This window comes from Trachurus japonicus, chromosome 1 (genome assembly GCF_045865225.1).
Source record: "Trachurus japonicus isolate A0001 chromosome 1, Traja_1.0".
Classification (NCBI taxonomy): domain Eukaryota; kingdom Metazoa; phylum Chordata; class Actinopteri; order Carangiformes; family Carangidae; genus Trachurus; species Trachurus japonicus.
In genome coordinates, this window is record NC_140907.1 from 39,514,216 (window position 1) to 39,534,519 (window position 20,304).

The 20,304-nt window shown below is 41.2% G+C and overlaps 1 protein-coding gene across 1 annotated transcript in view; it reads left to right on the forward strand.

The window, feature by feature from the left end:
• The first annotated feature begins 1,444 nt into the window (after positions 1-1,444).
• Positions 1,445-20,304, forward strand: part of abcc10 (ATP-binding cassette, sub-family C (CFTR/MRP), member 10) — a 44,021-nt gene continuing 25,161 nt past the window's right edge. The window contains exons 1-11 of the mRNA XM_085788114.1: positions 1,445-1,501; positions 1,859-1,923; positions 3,342-3,555; positions 7,034-7,506; positions 9,380-9,579; positions 11,750-12,136; positions 14,210-14,557; positions 15,859-16,086; positions 17,023-17,179; positions 18,717-18,850; positions 19,522-19,601. Coding sequence (XP_085644240.1) covers positions 3,380-3,555; positions 7,034-7,506; positions 9,380-9,579; positions 11,750-12,136; positions 14,210-14,557; positions 15,859-16,086; positions 17,023-17,179; positions 18,717-18,850; positions 19,522-19,601 — 2,183 coding nt within the window. The 5' untranslated portion in view covers positions 1,445-1,501; positions 1,859-1,923; positions 3,342-3,379. The remainder of the gene's footprint in view (positions 1,502-1,858; positions 1,924-3,341; positions 3,556-7,033; positions 7,507-9,379; positions 9,580-11,749; positions 12,137-14,209; positions 14,558-15,858; positions 16,087-17,022; positions 17,180-18,716; positions 18,851-19,521; positions 19,602-20,304) is intronic.

Below are 20,304 nucleotides of genomic sequence, written 5' to 3' on the forward strand. Positions count from 1 at the left end.
TTATGTTACATGTGCACTGTTTAAAAGAAATTCCCAGGTTCCAAAATTTGTAAATTTAATCTTGATTGTAATTAAAAACATAAGAAGATTTTCCAAATTGAGACATTTCTAGTGCTTGTTTTCTCTGAAATTAAACACTTTTTCTCCTTCTTCTCCTTCTTCTTCTCCAAGATCATCTGTTATATAATGTTCTGCAGCCATGATTCTTTTGTGTACATCAGGAAAACCCCAGAAAACCAGCTAATCCACTTTATAAAACTGGTGCTAAAAAATAAAAGTTTGCCCCCTTTTTTACAGCCGCCCCCTGAATAAAGAACTCAAACCATTCTGGCTTCTTTTATTATCATTTTAGGATCAGTTATAGATAGAGAAACACTTTCTTAATTTAGTAATTTAGTAATTGCATGACATTTATAGAAGATTTTTTATGTATTTGTGTTCATAAATTCAACATATTTGAGTTTTTTATAGAAAGAAGATGAGGTAAAAGAAAAAAAAAGTATACACACCCCAAAGAAAAATAAATCACATGCAAATATCAGCAAATTACAATATAGAAAGGTACAGACTTTATAAATCACATTTTAATCTACAGTATATTTTACACTACATATTTAAAGGATATTCAAGATAAACAAACTGAAGATGATAATTTTTACACTTTTGCCATTAATTCATGTCTATAAACAGTGAAACTTTATTTTTATTTAAACATTATTGGTGTTTGAGTTAAGTTAATTCTCAGGATCTTGTCTTGTCCAGCCATGTAGCCTATTTTAAATAATTATTGTTCATAAATTTTTGCAAATCAAATCATTTTCGAGGAAACGCTGCAGCGGCTTTTATTTTGAAAACCTCTCTGCCCCCTCAATAAAGATCTCAAACCATTCTGGCTTCTTTTATTTTCCGTGACTCATTTTAGGATCAGTTATAGATAGAGAAACTTTTTCTTTTAGTAACTTAGTAATTGCATGACATATACACAATTTTTTCATTGTATTTGTGTTTATAAATTCAACATCTTGGGAGTTTTTTTTAAGTATTTTTAAAGTATACACGCCCAAAGAAAAAGAAATCACATGCAAATATCAGCAAATCAAAATATAGAAAGGTGCAGACTTTATAAATCATATTTTAATCTACAGTATTTTTTTTTTTTTACACTATATTTAAATGATTTTCAAGATAAACAAACTGAAGATGATCAATTTACACTTTTGGCATTAATTCATGTCAATAACAGTGAAACTTTATTTTTATTTAAACATTATTGGTGTTTGAGTTAAGTTTCTTCTCAGGATCTTGTCTTGTCCAGCCATGTAGCCTATTTTAAATAATTATTGTTCATACATTTTTTGCAAATAAAATCATTTTGGAGGAAACGCTGCAGCGGCTTTTATTTTGAAAACCTCTCTGGCTGCCTGCTACGTCATCAGAAATGGCCGGAGGAGCTGCAGCTGTCATCCAGTTGGAAGAAGCCGGTGGTGATGGTGGCTTTAAGGTTGTTTATCTATCATTTAATCCAGTTTATTCACATGTATATTGAGTTGTATTGATTCATTTCGCACCGGTTTGTGTCGTTAGTGAATTATTTACGTGATATTTTGTCTGAGCCGCTTAAAACGAGCGGGAAACGTTGATGTTTTCGTTAGCTGAGCTAGTTGGTTAGCCTAGCCTCGTTTGTTTACATGTGTGTTCAGTCAGAAAGAAAACCGTCACCGTCTGTCTCTGTGTTTGTTCTGTCTGTCTGTCTGTCTGTGGTTAAATGTTAAATGTGCTGTGAAGTGAAACTGTGAGTTTAACCCTGACTGAATGACATGTTGTGTTGTTGTTGTTGTTGTTGTTTGTACAGAGTCAGACCTCCTCCTGCTGCTGTGGCTCCATGGACTCACCTGAGGTTTTTATAACAGAGGAGTGAAGCAGGTGAGACCGGAAACTCTGATAAAGTCAGTTTGAATGGAAACATCAGCGACAGACAATAAAGTTTTTTGAATTGAATTGAATTGATTTAACACGGGTCAAACTGATTTATTAAAGCTGGGCTACTTTAACCCTCCTGTTGTCTTTCTGGAACAAATTGACCCAATTTGTTCCCTTCCTCCTTCCTTCCTTCCTCCTTCCTTCCTTCTTTACACAACCCTTTTCCCCTTCCTTCCTTCCTTCCTTCCTTTCTTCCTTCCTTCCTTCCTTCCTTCCTTCCTTCCTTCCCTTCATCCTTACTTCTTCTTCCTTCCTCTTTTGATCCAATTGACCCTCCATCTTTCTGTCCTTCCCTTTTCCCTTCCTTCTTTCCACAATCATTTTCCCCTCCCTCAATCACTTCCTTCCTTCCTTCCTTCCTTCCTTCCTTCCTTTTTGACCCAATCTGTTCTGTCCTTCCATCTTTCTTTCCTTCCTTTTTCCCTTCCTTCTTTCCTCCCTTCTTTCCATTTGTCCTTCCTTCCTTCCTTCCTTCCTTCCCTCCGTCCTTACTTCTTCTTCCTTCCTCTTTTCACTCAAATTTCACTCATTATGTACTAGGGCTGTCACTTTTTATTCGACATTCGAATATTCGTGGGGTAATATTCGAATATATCCGAACGAATTACGGGTCATTCAATATTCGTTCGAACCTAATTTTTCTAAAAACTGACAGCCCTATTATGTACTCGCCCTCATGTGGACTAAGGGCTGGGAGAAGTTTCAGAGTCCTCCGTGGCTTCTCTGAGTTACAGGGGGTCTCGGCATAGCAGTGCATGTCCATATAACGGTTGCTAATGGATACCAACTGTCTTTGTAACAAAAAGACACACCAAAAAACATCCGGCTCGTTTGTAGCGGAAGCTTCTCGAAGCTTCTCTTCGTCCAAATTTGACGAACCAGGAAGAGGAGCTTCTGCTACAAAACAAGCTTGAAATATAGACTTATTTAATTTTTTTTGGGACAATTTCTCATGTCGGGGCGTCAATACAAGACGGACATTACATACGAGCAGCATGGAGGTATTTGGATGTTTTTTGGTGTGTCTTTTTGTTACAAAGACAGTTGGTATCCATTTGCAACCGTTATATGGACATGCACTGCTACGCCGAGACCCCCTGTAACTCAGAGAAGCCACGGAGGACTCTGAAACTTCTCCCAGCCCTTAGTCCACATGAGGGGGAGGAGGAGATAATGAGGGAATGAATTTCAATTTTGGGTGAACTATCCCTTTAAACTCACCAGTTTCAGGCTGCGAGGCAACAGGCACCTCAGGGAGATCTGGTTTTACTGGTTAAACATGAACCGAAGTCTCTTTTATCTCTCTGTGAAATCCCTCTCATCCTTCACAGATGATAATGCATCTTGTTGTTTCTCTCCAGATGTTTTCTCCGACGGCAGCTGTTGAGTAACCGTGGCGATGGCTGCGTTCGGCCCGGCGGAGCTGATCTCCGGCCTGTGTCACACGGAGCGTGACGAGCCGTTCCCTCTGTGGCGGGACGGACTGCTCAGCCCGTGTTTCAACCAGCTGGTGCTCGGAGCGCTGCCCCACGCTGGGATGGCCGTCTTCAGCGCCTGCTACCTCAGCGTGGCCCGGTGAGAGCAGCAGCAGCAGGAAGATAAAACATTCATAGAGTTGTAAAATTATTTAAAGGGACAACGAGGAGTTTTGGAAAAGCAAAGTGTTTTCTCACTACATTTATGAGCCTCCGCACCGTGAAATTCTTCGACCGGCGCAAGACAGACTCATGTTTTCATTCATCAAGAATTAAAGTCAGAGGTTGGAAGACGATCACATAAATGAAACCGAAAGTAAAGAAACGCTGGTCGGCTCGCCCAGCATTTCCACCACCGCTAATAATAACAAAATAACTATGGCTGTTTTCGACTAAGGATTTTCATAGTCGAATCTGATTCGTCAGATTTTGCTGTAGTCGACTGATCGTCGAACCTTTTTTTTTTTTTTCGCTCATTTGAAAAAAAACAAAAAACCTCCACTCATTTGATTGTGCCAGTGTTAATTTTGTTTGCTATTTTTCAATTTAGTTTTAGTCTTAGTCTTGTGTCAAATGCCCTTATAAGTTTGAGTCATATCTAGTCAGCTTGTATTCTTTTTTGTTTAGTCACATTTTAGTCGACGAAAAGTCTTGGCATCTTAGTCTAGTTTTAGTCAAAGAAAATCCAAAGTATTTTAGTATAGTTTTAGTCAATAGTCTTTTTTTAGTCTTTGAAAGCAGATTGACAGTAATGTTAATCACAACTAATCTACTCAAACCAATAGATTCATTTTAGTCTTTTTCTCACTCATCTCACAAGATTTATGTCATTATTGACAGCTGTCAGATGAGCCAACTTTCCAGCTTGTGTGTGCGTTTATGTAGGCTATTTGTTAGTATCTAAATAGAGATGAACACACACAGCGCAGAAGCGACCGACCAGCGCGGAGACGCGTCTACGCCAGGGACACCAGCCGCAGCGCGAGGCGCCGAGAAGCAGAGCCCTTTGATGTTAACGATTGTGTCGTTCACACCAGAGCCGTATCAGTAGTTGGGTTTCCATCCACCTTTTCTTATGCGCATTTTGTGAAAATGCGCATAAATACTTGAATGGAAACGCCAGAAATTCGAATAAAGGCAGTAAATGCGCATAAAAGTTTACACGCTTGGAGGGGGTGGATTTGTCAGCGTATCGAATAAAGGAAATGCGAGTTTTTGTGATGGAAACAGATTATGCGAATCGAGGCAGAGTTTGTGGGTGAAGCTGCTGGACTTCACCCAGCCACGTTCAAACAAATGGAGAACAACGCGGTGTCCCAGCTCTCGTCTCTGCACCCCGCGACACAAACGCGCTCCGTAACCCATAATCTTTTGTTTATGACGGTTAAGACTACACAAACACACGCCGTAACATCGTTATGTAACGTTATCCACCGCTACATTTATTGATTTTTCACCGGCTTCGTATGTAAACAGATGCACATGGAGGAGAGGAGCGTAACCAAAACAGCGGAAAAGCGAGCGGACTTGGACAGTTCCCGACTGTCTTTCTGTGTAAATATCTCATGTTACAACATGAAAACCTGCGTCTTCAAGTGCGGCCTATATAATATGTACAGTATTTTCTTTTAAAATGTAGCTGGTGCGGCTTATACAGGTGCGTCTATAGTCCTGAAAGTACGTAAATTGTCCATAATGTTGAGTGTCAGCTGAGTGTCAACTGTTGGATACAGTCACGCTCTCTTATGACGTAATCTCACGGTGCACTCCTCCTAATCGCAAAACACTAATGAATGGAAACGGGCATAAATTCGCTTTGCTTTTTGCGCATTTTTACAAAATCCGCTTTTAAATTCGATACGACTTGGATGGAAACCCAACTACTGGTTCACAGCAGCAGCGCCGCGGCCGCGAGACGCCAGCGATGCTGTCAAGCCGGGCAGGAAGTCGCACAAAGAAACAGCGAGAGAATCCGGTTAATTTTCAAAATAAAACACAGCGAGCGGAGCAGCGATTCCGCTGCCGGTTTACAGCGCCCGCACCCCCCCTGCAATGGCCATGCGCCCCTCCGCCCCCCCAGCCAGTTTGTAGCCTACTCGCCGCACTTACCACAGAGAGCAGAGCACCGGTGTGTGTGTGTGCGTTCCTCACTCAGGCACACACACACACCTGGCAGCAGCGCAGGAGGAGAAAAACATGACATGCATCCAGTGAAGGCACTTTTTGGATTGTAGCCTAATTTAAAAGTCTGTGACGAAAAAAGAAAGAGACATTTTATTAAGTTTTTATTTGATTAAGTAGATTTCGTCTCGTCTTTTTTCGTCAACAAAAAATGCGTGTAAATTTCGTCACAGTCAGTGTTTAAGGGCATTGATTTCGTCTCGTCTTCGTCTCGTTTTCGTCATGAAAAAAAACATTGTTGACGAATATTTTTCGTCTCGTCTCGTCTGACGAAATTAACACTGGATTGTGCAACTGCAGTGGGTGATTTATTAATACTTAGTAAGAAGCTAAGACTACCGTTTAAACGCACACATCATTTTGAACTCTTTATTAACAGAAAGTAGGCAGGTTTTGTATCAAAATAGTCTTTTTATAACGGAAAAAAGACATTCTATCTAACAATTTATGCTCAGCAGCCGTGGGCACCCCCATATAGTCAGAATGGTACGGTCTTGGTTAGATTCGACTACGAGGTTCATAGTCGAATCAGACCTCTCGGAATCGAATCGTCGAATAGTCGACTTTTGGAGGTCAGCCCTAAAAATAACCATAGAGACAAAACAATATGTTTATCTAAAATGGAGCCATTAACAAGTGGTAACGTAGATTCATCCACATTAAAGCAGAAGTAAGCGATCCGGTCGTTTTGGCTAATGCTGCGTTCCAGGCAGGCTTTTGAAATCATAAATTACAGCTTCAAGTCACAACTTACGACTTTGTAGCGTTCCAGGCAACCCACTCGTGTTTCTCCGACCTGTTTTACCGGTGAAAGTCACTATAACGGCCACTCGTAACTTCCGACCCGTGAACTCGTACCAGATCGACCTGGTACCACTTCACAGGTCGGAAAAATACGAGTTCCGAGTTGCCTTGAACGCACCATAACAGTCCTCATCCCTACGTCGCCACATTCAGGCGCATCCCTTGGCTGCACACACAGAGAGGACTGCCCCTTTATGCCGTTCTCTCTCCTCATTGGATAAAGGTTGTAGGATACGATAAAAGTTTTCTCCTCGACTCAGAGCAGAGCAGAGGGACTGACAGACCCGTGTTTCAGACCAAACACTCTATAGAAGTGATTGCTGTCGGAAGATACAACTATTTAAGACTTAGATTAACACAAATATATCACTTACTTCTGCTTTAATATGAGACTTTTTTATTGTCGCGGAATTTTTTGTTCTTTCGATGGAGAAACTCCTGGTTGTCCCTTTAAAAGTTTTACTGGGTGCTGCTGTAAATCAATATAATCTGTTGTTGAAAGAATTAAATTCCTGCAAATTCAAACCTTCTCTAGATAAACATGTAAACACCACGTTGTTGTTGTTATTGACGCTCTGTCTTCGTGTCCTCAGCTCCGTCCTGCTGCAGTCGCCTCGTCCCTGTGGTTGGACGCTGCGCTCGGCGGCGGCGCTGCTCTCGGCGCTGCTCTTCTTGGTGGACTCGGTGCTGGTGGTGTTGCTGCGGCAGCCGGACGTGTACCTGTTGGTCCTGGCCGACGGCTGCGGCGCCGTGGCCTGGCTGGTCCACCTGGGCGCCGTGGCCGCGCTGCAGCGGAGCGCCGCCTACAGGACGACCCGAGGCCCCGCGCCGCTGCTAGTCCCCGTCGTCCTGTCGGCGCCCAACCTCGTCCTCACCCTGGTGACCTTCTGCCACGACGACGGTGACGACGGGTATCTGACCCCGACGGAGCCGCTGAAGCTGACCCGGCTCGTCCTCGCCGCCGTCCGGGCGTCGGCGCTGCTGCTCTACCTCCTGGCCTTCCTGTTCCCCTGCGTCACCGACGACGACGGCGGCGGCTACGGCTTGTACATCAACGCCGACGACGGTAGGGCTGGGAACCGAAATTCTGTACTTTTTCGGTACCGACCGAATTCCCACCAAAGTACCGAGTATCGATTCACATAAAGTCAATCGGTACCACATTTCGGTACCTGAACGCACCTTCGTCGTGCGTCAGCGAGAGAGAGAGCAGTCTGCATGAGCACCGCACACTCACACCCGCCCCCCTTCTCTCTCTCTCTCTCTAAATGAGAGACAGAGAAGCGGTAGCGCCAGCCCGTCGTTTTAAATCACTACCTGAAAAACAGCCGCCCGTCATTTAACGTGAAGAACGGACTGTTGTAACAATCCGTACCGAAGCGGTCCGGTCCCGAGTCCCGAGTCCCGCTTCTCATCACAGCGGCGCCATTCAAGTCCTCGTCACGTAATGAGAGCATCTAAACATCTAAACGAGGATGAAGTCTCCCCCACTCCTCTCGTCAAAACATGAAGTCCACATGTTGCAGTTTCAGTTGTTTTTTTTATTTGACACAGAGCTTTCTGATGGCTGTAGGAGTCTCTCCATGTTTCTCATTTTCCCACAGTAAAAACGGACATTTTTTCAGACAAGACGACAGTCTCATAAACATTTTTTTTTTTCATTGAATGACTATTCCATTATATGAAAATCATTGCCCATCCCTAAAACATAAAATACTCTTAAAGGCTGAGGAGTTGTGATGTTGTTAGGAGGTAAATATTCAAATTTTAGACATTTTGATTTTATTTTTTTTAAATTACCACACACACAAAAAGTACCGAAAACAGGAACCGATTGGTACCGGTATCGGTTCCCAGGTACCGAGTATCGATACCGTATTGATTCAAATGCGAAAGGTACCCATCCCTAGCTGGGACGATACGCTTTTCTCCCGATTCAATTCTTCTACGATTTTTTTGGATGGCAATTCGATAGGCGACATATTCTGCTCATTTCTGCTTCTTGACATGGTACCTTGATGTCTAAAAGTAATGTTAGTAACATGCTTTGGTCAGAAAAACAGTTAGTTAGTTGCAGCTCTACTACACTGCAAAAACTCAAAATCTTTCCAAGAATATTTGTCTTATTTCTTGTCCAAATGTCTCATTTCTAGTCAAAACTAATCTCTTTCCACTTAAAATAAGACTCATCACCTAAAAAAATAATTTGTTTTTAGATCATTTTCACTTGTTTCAAAGACATTTTCACTTGAAATAAGTAGAAAAGTTTTTTGTGCTTGTAATAAGAAAGAAAAACTTGCTCCACTATCAGATTTTTCTACTTATTTGAAGTGGAAATCTGCTTGAAAGAAGTAAAAAGTGTCTAAAAAGAAGCTTTTGACGTTGATGTTGACATTGTTGTTTAAGTTGTTTAAGTTATTTGTCTTATTTCTTGTCAAAATGTCTCATTTCTAGTCAAGACTAATCTCTTTCCACTTAAAATAAGACTCATCACCTAAAATAATGAACTTGTTTTTAGATCATTTTCAGAAATTTTCACTTGAAATAAGTAGAAAAGGTTTTTGTGCTTGTAATAAGGAAGAAAAACTTGCTCCATTGCATTTTTTTCAAAATTGAGTTTTTTGCCTAATATCATCCATTAGTGGTCTGTTAATGCCTGTGTGGTGTTATTTTTAAATTTTCAACATTTTTTAATTAGTTATTCATAAAATAAAAAGGTTCTATCAACCAAAACACAAGCTGAGTTGGAACTTTGATGCTTAATATCTCGGAACTACCCAAAACGGAGATAGAACCGTATAATAATAAGCTCACGAAATGCACATTGCACAATATTTCAAAAAATTCAACAACAACAACAAAAAAAAAATTCATAAAAAAAAAAATCGTCAAAAAGGATATTGTGATATTTATGTGAATCTATTTTTTCTCCCCCCTAGGGGACGGACCGCCGCTGCTCCCCCAGAGCGCCGCTGCCGGCGAGGCGGACACGGGCGAGATGGTGGCCGAGGACTCGAGCGGCTGCGTGTCCAGACTCTTCTACCTGTGGTTGACGCCGCTGCTCAGACAAGGACGACGAGGACGACTGGAGCGGCCGGCCGACGTCTACCACCTCCCACGGAAACTACGGACTAGCGTGGTGCGTAGGGACGACGTCACCATTACTGGTTTAGTTTAGTTTATTAGCTTAAAGCAGAAGTAAGTGATATTTTTGTGTTAATATAAGTCTTAAATAGTTCTATCTTCTGACAGCAATCACTTACATAGAGTGTTTGGTCTGAAACACGGGTCTGTCAGTCACTCTGCTCTGCTCTGAGCCCAGGAGAAAACTTTCCTTGTATCCTACAACCTTTATCCAATGAGGAGAGAGAACGGCATAAAGGGGCAGTCCTCTCTGTGTGTGCAGCCAAGGGATGCGCCTGAATGTGGCGACGCAGGGACGAGGACTGTTATGGTGCGTTCAAGGCAACTCGTAACTCGTGTTTTTCCGACCTGTGAAGTGGTACCAGTTCGATCTGGTACGAGTTCACGGGTCAGAAGTTACGAGTGGCCGTTATAGTGACTTTCACAGGTAAAACAGGTCGGAAAAACACGAGTGGGTTGCCTGGAACGCTACAAAGTCGTAAGTTGTGACTTGAAGCTGTAATTTACGGTTTCAAAAGCCTGCCTGGAACGCAGCATTAGCCAAAACGACCGGATCGCTTACTTCTGCTTTAATAAGGGACAATGTGCAATTACACTAATCATTTAAAGGAGAAAATGAAAAGATGGTTGCACCAGATTTAACTCCCAGCTAATTTCCATCTGTAGTCCCTACACAATTAGGGTTGCAAAGGGGCGGAAAATGTCCGGTAAATTTCTAGAAACTTTCCATGGGAAGTTAAGCTGGGGAATTTTGGAAATATTCCAAATTGGAAACTTTCCTTGGGAATTTGGGGAATTTATGGGAATTTATGGGAATTATTGGGAATTTATTGGAATTAACTTGAAATTGGGGGTAATTTTTTTTTTTTTTTTTACTTTCTTTTTAAAGGACAATTCCAGGCGAATTCAACTCTGGGGTGTATTTTCATATCATTTTAGGTCTAAAAGAATGAATCTGAAGGTTTTCAGTTTAATGTCTCCTGTTTTGCGGTAGTTGTGTCTGTCCCCGCGTCGCCACGGCAGCAATGAATGGGAGTGGATGTAAGTTCTGCTGTTTAGGCTGTTTACAGCCCTCAAAGCCACAGACAGCGTCAGATGGAGACTCAAACATGCAGCCAGAAGTTTATTTACTTCAACAAGCCGACATGTTTGTAAAACTAGATCTAATTCAAAGTCTCCCGGAGTCTGGCGCGAGACCCAGTTGCCGTGCGCGGTGTGTTCAGGTGCAGTGGGAAAAGCTACCGTTTGTGTCATAAACACAGGAATATCAACTCTTGATTTGCTTCAAGTAAAAAAAACTTCTCGACGCATCTTTGAGTCGCCACCTGACGCTGTCTGTGGAAAAAAATGTAGACTTGAAGCAAGTAAAGAGTTGATATTCCTGTGTTTATGACACAAGCGGTAGCTCCCACTGCACCTGAACACACCGAGCGTCAACTTGGGTCTCGCGCGAGACTCCAGGAGACTTTGAATTAGATCTAGTTTTACAAACATGTCGGCTTGCTTGAAGTAAATAAACTTCTGGCTGCATGTTTGAGTCTCCATCTGACGCTGTCTGTGGCTTTGAGGGATGTAAACAGCCTAAACAGCAGAACTTACATCCACTCCCATTCATTGCTGCCGTGGTGATGCGCGGACAGACGCAGCTACCGCAAAACAGGAGACATTAAACTGAACATCTTCAGATTCATTCTTTTAGACCTAAAATGATATGAAAATACACCCCCGAGTTGAATTCGCCTGGAATTGTCCTTTAATTTTTGATTTACATTGACAGCAAGACAAGCTCATCAGAAAAATAACACTAATTTACAGCCTTCCGCTGTCACGAACACAACATACAACAGAAAATAATACTACATAATATAATAAAAACCAAAAACACAAATACATGTAAAAGACAGGAAAAAGAAAAAAAAAAAATTGTGAGAGTGTGTGTGTGGGGGTGTTGTCTTAATTTTTTTTAAAGGGACAACGAGGAGTTTCTCCAGCGGCAGAACGAAAAATTCCGCGACAATAAAAAATAATGTATAGTTGGTCGGTTGTTATGGAGAAATTCTTCCTGTCGGGTTTTATTTCTCCATAACAACCGACCAACGATACATTAACCCTTTACTTATTTTGGCCCCAATAATCGTCTCATGACATTTTCATATTATCCCCAGGTGTGTCGGCACTTCCACCAGTGCTGGGAGTCGTGTCGCCGGGGGGAATCGGCGGCGGGCCCGGACGCGTGGCCGCGGCCGGTCGCCGGGGGCAACCTGGTGAACGGCAGCTGGAGCCAGCGCTACGCGGAGGAGCCGCTGCAGCTGGACGGTGACGTGGCGCTGCGGCGGGCGCTGCTCGCGGCCTTCGGGCGGCGCTACTTCCTGCTGGGGGCGCTGAAGGCCGCGGTGGTGGCGCTGAGCTTCGCCGGGCCGCTGCTGCTCGGCGCCTTGGTGACCTTCATGGAGGACGAGGGCGCCGCCGTCGCCACCGGCGCCTGGTGCGCTGCCGGGCTGTTCGCCGCCACCTTCCTCTCCTCCGTCCTGCAGAACGTCTTCAACTTCCAGGTACGGACAGCAAGATTAGAGACGATTAGAGACGATTATAGTCAGAGAAATAATCACGATTATTATTAGGGTTGCAAAATTCTGGGAATTTTCAAAGTTGGAAACTTTCCATGGGAATTAACGTAAATATATGGGAATTAAAGCAGATATCAGTGGAATGTTTTTGTTAATATAAGTCCTAAATAGTCCTATTTTCCGTCAGCAATCACTTACATGAAGTATTTCAGCCTAAACACGAGTCTCTCCGTCACTCTGCTCTGCTGTAACCCGAGGAGAAAATTTTCCTTGTGGGATACAAGTGTTATCCAATGAGGGGAGAGAACGGCATGAAGGGCTGTGTGTGCAGCCAAGGGATGCGCGTGAATGTGGTGACGTAGCACGAGGACCAATTGATGCCTGACAAGGGCGGGGGCTGCTAACTCATGGTGCGTTCAAGGAAACTCGTACTTTGTGTTTTTCCTTCCTGTGAAGTCATACCAGTTCGATCTGGTACGAGTTCACGGGTCGGAAGTTACGAGTGGCCGTTATAGGGAACTTTCACAGACAACAGGACGGTAAAAACACGAGCTACGGGTTACCTGGAACGCTACCAAGTCGTAGTTGTGACTTGAAGCTGTAACTTACGGTTTCAAAAGCCTGCCTTGAACACAGCATTAGCCGAAACGGCCGTGCCGCTGTTATCTGCTTTAACAGGAATAAATGGGAATTAACGGGAATAAATCAGAAATTTACAAAATTGAAGGATGGTCCTTAACAGGGAACTTAAATATAGTTGGGGAAAATATATTGTAGCATAATCTTGGCTAAAACAACCAGATTTAATGCAAGTACACTTGAATATCTATACTATCTTATTCCAACGGTCAAAAATGTAAGCAACAAGAATTAAAACTTGATAAAGTTCTACTCACAAATAAATCTGTAGAAATGTCCTGTTTTTTAATTGTATTATTTTGCATGGATGTCTGTTTATGACAAAACAAAATATTTACATTTATGTTTAGATATGATACAGTTTGTTTAAATTACCCCCAATTTCCCATAAATTCCAATAATTCCCATAAATTCCCATAATTACCATGGAAAGTTTCCAATTTGGAATATTTCCAAAATTCCCGAGCTTAACTTCCCATGGAAAGTTTCTGGAAATTTACTGGAAATTTTACGCCCCTTTGCAACCCTAATTATTATATTAAATAATTTTACAACACTATGAATGTTTTACGACGGAGTATTAGGGCCACAGTGAGAATGTTTTTTTTTCACAGACTTCGAGAATTAAAGTCACCTGTTGTTTTAGAGGAGGAGAGTTGTTAAAATGAGGCCGTGGAGCATTTTGTGAAATTTCGGAAATATATTAGTAACCTCATTTGCAATATAGCCGAGACAAAACACAAAACATTTAAAGACAAGACATAACACAAAATGCTTGGAGCATACAAGCATATCCTAAATCCGAAATACCAAAAAGTAAAGTGACAAAGATAAATTGAAAACAGAGAAGTCCAGTTAAAAACAGGAGCAGTTGGAGGTAAAATAAGATGCAGTTATGGATTTAAATTGTCCTAATGATAAAAGTGTGGTAAGTTTCAGATGGTTTTGCAGATTGTTCCAGGTCATAAGTATCAAAATTTACGACTTTTTTCTTGTAATATTATGAATTTATTCTCGTAAATTTTTATTCTTGTCTTTCCACTTAAAATAAGACTCATCACCTAAAACTTAACTTGTTTTTAGATAATTTTCACTTGTTTCAAACTAATTTTGAAATAAGTAGAAAAGTTTTTTGAGCTTATAATAAGGATAAAAACTTGCTCCACTATCTGATTTTTCTACTTATTTGAAGTGAAAATCTGCTTGAAAGAAGTAAAAAGTGTCTAAAAACAAGCTGCTTTTTATGTGATGAGTCTTATTTTAGGTAGAATGAGATTTGTTTTAACTAGAAATAAGAAATAAGACAAATATTTGAGTTTTTATAGTGCAGGAACCTTTACGATTGAATAATTGTGGCTTTTAATTTTTAATACCGCGATTAATTGTGAAAACAAGTAATCCTGACATCCCTGCCTCCAGGTTTCCAAGGTGACGCTGTCGGTGCGCGCCGCCCTGGTGTCGGCCGTCTACGGCAAAGCGCTGCGTGTGAGCGGCAGCGGCCTGGCGGGCGCGGCGCTGGGCGAGGTGGTGAACCTGATGAGCACCGACTCGGACCGCGTGGGGAACTTCTTCACCAGCTTCCACGAGCTGTGGAGCCTCCCGCTGCGCTTCGCCGCCACGCTCGGCCTGCTCTACCTGCAGGTGGGCGCGGCCTTCCTGGGCGGCCTGGCCGTGGCGCTGCTGCTGCTGCCCCTCAACAAGCTGCTCGCCGCCCGGATCCTTAGCAACAACAAGGACATGCTGAGGCACAAGGACAGCCGCGTCAAGGTGAGACGCTGGGGATCGTTTAAAGGACAATTCTGCAATAATATATTGATATAATATAGAATTCATTTGCAAAAGCAGGTAACTCAATTTTTTTTTTTTTTAATATTTGAAAATTTTTGATTATTATTTGCACCAGGTGATATCAGTCAAACCAAAGTTGAGTGGCTTTGACCAAGGAGATGAGATGTACAAAAACAGATGTAACTAAAAAAAAAAGCTTTATTGAAAACAACACTATATAAAGAATAATTCAAAAGCATTAGCTCATTTTTTTTCAAAATGGCACTTATCTGCATTTGCAAATGAACTCTTCATAATAATATATAGATTTTTTATTGATTAATTTCTTTAATTTGGAACAAAATTAACTGTTTGAAATCAAATTGTGCGCTGAATTTTTCTTCCGAAGACGACACTGAACATATTTCACACATCTTTATTTCTTATACAAACCTCTTGGAGATCATTATTAGAATTTTTAATGATTAAATATTGATATTATCAGCCTTTAACAGCCCAGTTTAATGGATACTTGTGTTTTTAATGTTTTCCTGCAACAAAACAGACCAAAATATTCTGATCTGATATTTTAAACCTCTAAAACATTAAATTACATTACAAATACAAGTTGTTCTGTAGTGAAAGTGTAAAGACAGACAACAATAAGACAGTAAAATAAAACAGTCAAGACAATTAACACGACTAAATTAAAAGTTAAAATGAAATGAAATGAAATATAAAGTTGCTGCTGTGCTAATCAGGATGCTAAAATATCCAATAAAAAAGTCATTTAAAAAAACAACCAATAAACAAATAAGCTACAAATAATAAATACATAAGAGTCAGAGAAATGTTTTAAAATATAGATGTTATTCTAAGTATTAGTATTATTAGTAGTAGCTGCACATTCACCACGCTATGAGATAATAACACAACGTAACCAGACAGAGTTGTTTTAGAGGGAAATACAGAGACTGATGATGAAAAACTGTCCCTGAAGGCAACGTGCATCAGTGGTTTTGCATGAATTTCCCTCTAAAACAACTTTGTCTGGTAACGTTGTGTTATTAAATCCCATAATGAGCCTCCGTAGCGTAGCTCTGAGCAGCTCACGGCTCTGCTCCGTCGTTCTAAAAACAGCTTGCACCGACAATTAAAGGTAACAAACCTACTGCTATGACTATAGGGATTATGGCAATGGGCCAATTTGACAAAATGTTGAACTAACCCTTTTAATCTGTTAAGCATTTTTATACAGTAGCTGCTCAAAGACACATCACATCTCTCCTCCTCTCTCTCAGCTGATGACAGAGATCCTGTTTGGCATCAGGGTGATCAAGTTCTACGGCTGGGAGCAGCACTTCTCCCTGCGGGTGTCAGAGTGTCGTGGCCAGGAGCTTTCTCACCTGAAGAACATCAAGTACCTGGACGCTCTGTGTGTTTACACCTGGGCCGCGCTGCCCGTCCTCATCTCCATCCTCACCTTCCTCACCTACGTGTTGCTAGGAAACCAGCTGACCGCTGCCAAGGTCGGTGCTCGCCGATAGAGGCTGACAGTGGAGCAAGTTTTTCTTTCTGATTACAAGCACAAAAAACTTCCTTTCCCTGGCAGATTTTTCTACTTATTTCAAGTGAAAATTAGTTTGAAACAAGTGAAAATGATCTAAAAACAAGTTAATTTTTAGGTGATGAGTCTTATTTTAATTGGAAAGAGATTATTTTTGACTAGAAATGAGACATTTGGACAAGAAATAAGACAAATATTCTTGGAAAGATTTTTTGCAGTGCACGTAATATATTATTTCATAGATAAGTTAGAGCCATAGACTGCACACCGTTAAATCAAACTTCTGGGGATGAGAGAAAAGAATAAATAATCAAAACGTTTTTTGATGATTTTTAAATCGATTTTTTTATTTTTCAAAAATCAATTTTTTTTTTGAAATGTTTTTTTTTTTTTTGAATTTTTTAAAATATTGTGCAATGTGCATTTGTTCGCCTTTTTTACATACAGAGAGTCCAGGTTTTGAAAAGGGTTTAAGTTCACTTTATAATGGAGTATGTTAATTTATAGACTCCTACAATGTTTGTGTGCAGATAAATGTTAAAAATGCTAAAGACTAAAAATCGAGAGAATCGGCAATATCGTAGAATCGCAGTTTAAATCGAATCGCCATCCAAAAAATCGTAGAAGAATGGAATCAGGAGAAAAGCATATCGTCCCAGCCCTAATAACAAACATATGCGCTAAATTGTGATAATGTGTTCAAATCCACGCCGTCAGTCCGTCGGGGGGGGGGTGCAAAGTCCGTAGATGGAAACACACAGGATTCAAATTTCTTTTTTAATGCACATTTCCCAGTAATTCAAATCACTTTGGATGGAAACGTGGCTAGTGTGTGTGTGTGTGTGTGTGTGACGGTGTGTGTGACGGTGTGTGTGTGTGTGTCCTCGTTGTCCTGCAGGTGTTCACCACGCTGGCTCTAGTGGGGATGCTGATCGTGCCTCTCAACGCGTTCCCCTGGGTGCTGAACGGCGTCCTGGAGGCCAAGGTGTCGCTGGAGAGAATCCAGCGCTTCTTCAGACTGACCAACCAGGACCTGCAGGCGCACTACGCCCTCGGTGGGTAACACAACGCCACCGCTGCTGCTGCTGTGTGTGTTTATTTTAAAGGTCCCATATTAAACTGGTTTTCACCCATTTCACTAGTGGTCCGACCACATATCAAAACAAACCAGGGATGCACATGATTAACCGTTTAACCGATAACAAGAACTTTGGCCGATTAATACTGTCGGTTAATTTTTTTTAATTAGCTCCTTATGTCAGTGGTTCTCAACTGGTCCCCAAAACTGGACTGGACCCAAAAGTGGGTCTAGACCCGTTCTGGATGGGTCGTGGACAGCTGGTCAAAAAAGTAAATAATATTTAATGCACATCTGATGTTGGACATGTATTTTATTTTGAAAAATAATTTATTTTGAAAGGCACACGAGACACGTGAACACATGCAGTTGTAATGCTCCTCCTCACTTTCTGATTATTTGCTCCATTTGCTCTGAATGCAAAGATATCAGTTTCTTATTAATGTGGCCTGATGCAGTGAATCTGGTTTTGTTTTGTGGGTCTTTATTTTGTGCAACTTGATATTTATTCACTTTAGTGAACATGCTCTGAATGCAGAGATGCATTAGAAGTCAAATATATCGTTTTGTTGGTCTCCATTTTGTGCAGTTTGATATTTTTTTATTCACTTCCGTACATGCAGTTGTCATGGTAACTCCTCAGTTTCATTCATGTGCTCTGAAATGCACTTTGCTCAATAAAGAGATAAATGAGTTTTTAAAGACTTAAAAAAAAATTATTTATTTGAATTCTATAAAAGTGGGTTGTGACTTAATGACCATGGGAAAATGTGGAGCCCAGAGTGAGACTAGTTGAGACCCCCTGCCTTATGTCATCAATTCACGGGGGTGTGTCGACACGTGCAGACTTCCACGTGCCTTCATCACCATGACAACATATTGTCACGTGTATTGTTTTGCCTCGTGCTGACGGACCACTTGTTTACATAGAGGTTTGTTTATGCCGTTACCTGCAGCGGCTGTCGTCCGTCTGCCGTCTGCCCAATTTCACGTGAATGCAGCATGAAAAATACGATTGAATTGCTTGCGATATACAACCACAACGCTAGATGGGAGGAATTCCTACACAATGTACCTTTAACAGTTGGGGGGGGGGGGATTCAAAATGTGCATCCCTACCGCAAATCAATCTGCGGTGCGATATCCCATCAGTCCAAGGTCTTCACATTCATCGTTTCAACAAATATCTGCGTGAACACAAAATCCACTGAAAACGACTCTAAACGCTGTAGTTCATCCTCCAGGCCTGTGTGTGGCGCTGTAACGCTGCTACACACATCAACACCAGAAACAGAGAAGATGACAGAAAGCTTCTCTGCTAGATTCAAACTCTAATCGTTGTAAGTGGATTAAACGTTGACTGGGACTCGTGTCAGAGCAAATATGACGATCGGTGATGATTTAGGCGTCATAGAAAGGCCACGGAAACACTTAAAACTGCTACAAAACCAGTATGAAGTGGATTTTGCATAATGTGGGCCCTCATAAGACTGATAATAAGTGTGCCCCTGCAGTGTGTCCTGAGGACGGCCAGACCTCGGTGCTGCTGAGTCGGGGCTCGTTCTCCTGGCAGAGACCAGAGGAGACGGAGACCGGAGCAGCTGCAGGAAGTCTGAAGCTGCACGGCCTCGACCTGCACATCAGGAAGGTACAAACATCTGGATTCACTTCCTCTGTCTGTTTTATTATTATTTAATTAATTAATGACTTTAAAGGGACAACAAGGAGTTTGTATTTGGTTATAAAAGAGTCTCATATTAATGTGGATGAATCTACGTTACCACTTGTTAATGGCTCCATATTCACTAGGGGTGGGAGAAAAAATTGATTCACATAAATATCGCGATATCTTTTTTGATGATTTTTAAATCGATTTTTTTTTTCAAAAATCGATTAATTAATTTTTTTAAATCAATTTTTTTTTATTTTTTTTATATTGTGCCATGTGCATTTGTTCGCCTTTTTTACATACAGAGAGTCCAGGTTTTGAAAAGGGTTTAAGTTCACTTTATAATGGAGTATGTTCATTTATAGGCTCCTACAGTATTTGTGTGCAGATAAATGTTAAAAATGCTAAAGACTGAAAATCATAGAGAGAATCGGCAATATCGTAGAATCGCAATTTGAATCGAATCGCCATCCAAAAAATCGTAGAAGAATCGAATCGAGAGAAAAGCATATCGCCCCAGCCCTAATATTCAATAAATATATTGTTTTGTCTTTATAGTTTTGATATTATTATTATTTAGTGGTTGTCCCTTTAAATATATGCACAATGATAAAACAAACATCATTATTTCATTTCGTGTGTGTGTTCAGGGCTCCCTGGTGGTGGTGGTTGGGAAGGCCGGCTGTGGGAAGAGCTCGTTACTCGCTGCTCTGACGGGAGAACTCAACAGGTAACGACCACAACGAACAAACCTGACTGATCTGATTCAGTATCAATATCATCACATCTAACATTACTAATTTAATGTGTTTTTATTTATTATTTACTCTTCCTGCTTCACTTTTGAAACAACAACAACAGTTATGAGAACAATAAATATATAAATATGACAGAATCCGTATCGTAACGTCACGTGTGTTGGAAAAAAAAAGTGGATCAGTGCATCAGAAGTGATTCTGTATTTTACAACATGCGCAGATGTTGATGTCTCACATTTACAAAAAATCCTTCATCCCATCTGCAATAACTGTCCTTAAAGGGTTAGTTCAACATTTTGGAAAATTATTGCCATGCACAGAGTTGTTTTAGAGGGAAATACAGAGACTGCTGATGAAAAACTGTCCCTGAAGGCAACGTGCATCAGCGGTTTTACATGAATTTCCCTCTAAAACAACTCTGTGTGGTAACGTTGTGTTATTATCTCATAGCGTGGTGAATGTGCAGCTCACAACTTGTCCACCAGAGCGTTGTGGAGTTGTTGGATTGTGTATTTGATGAGTTTGATGATGAGGGAAACCAAGAAATCCCATAATGAGCCTCCGTTCGTAGTGTAGCTCTGAGCAGCTCACGGCTCTGCTCCGCCGTTCTAAAAATAGCTTGCACCGACAATTAAAGGTAACGAACCTACTGCTATGACTATAGGGATTATGGCG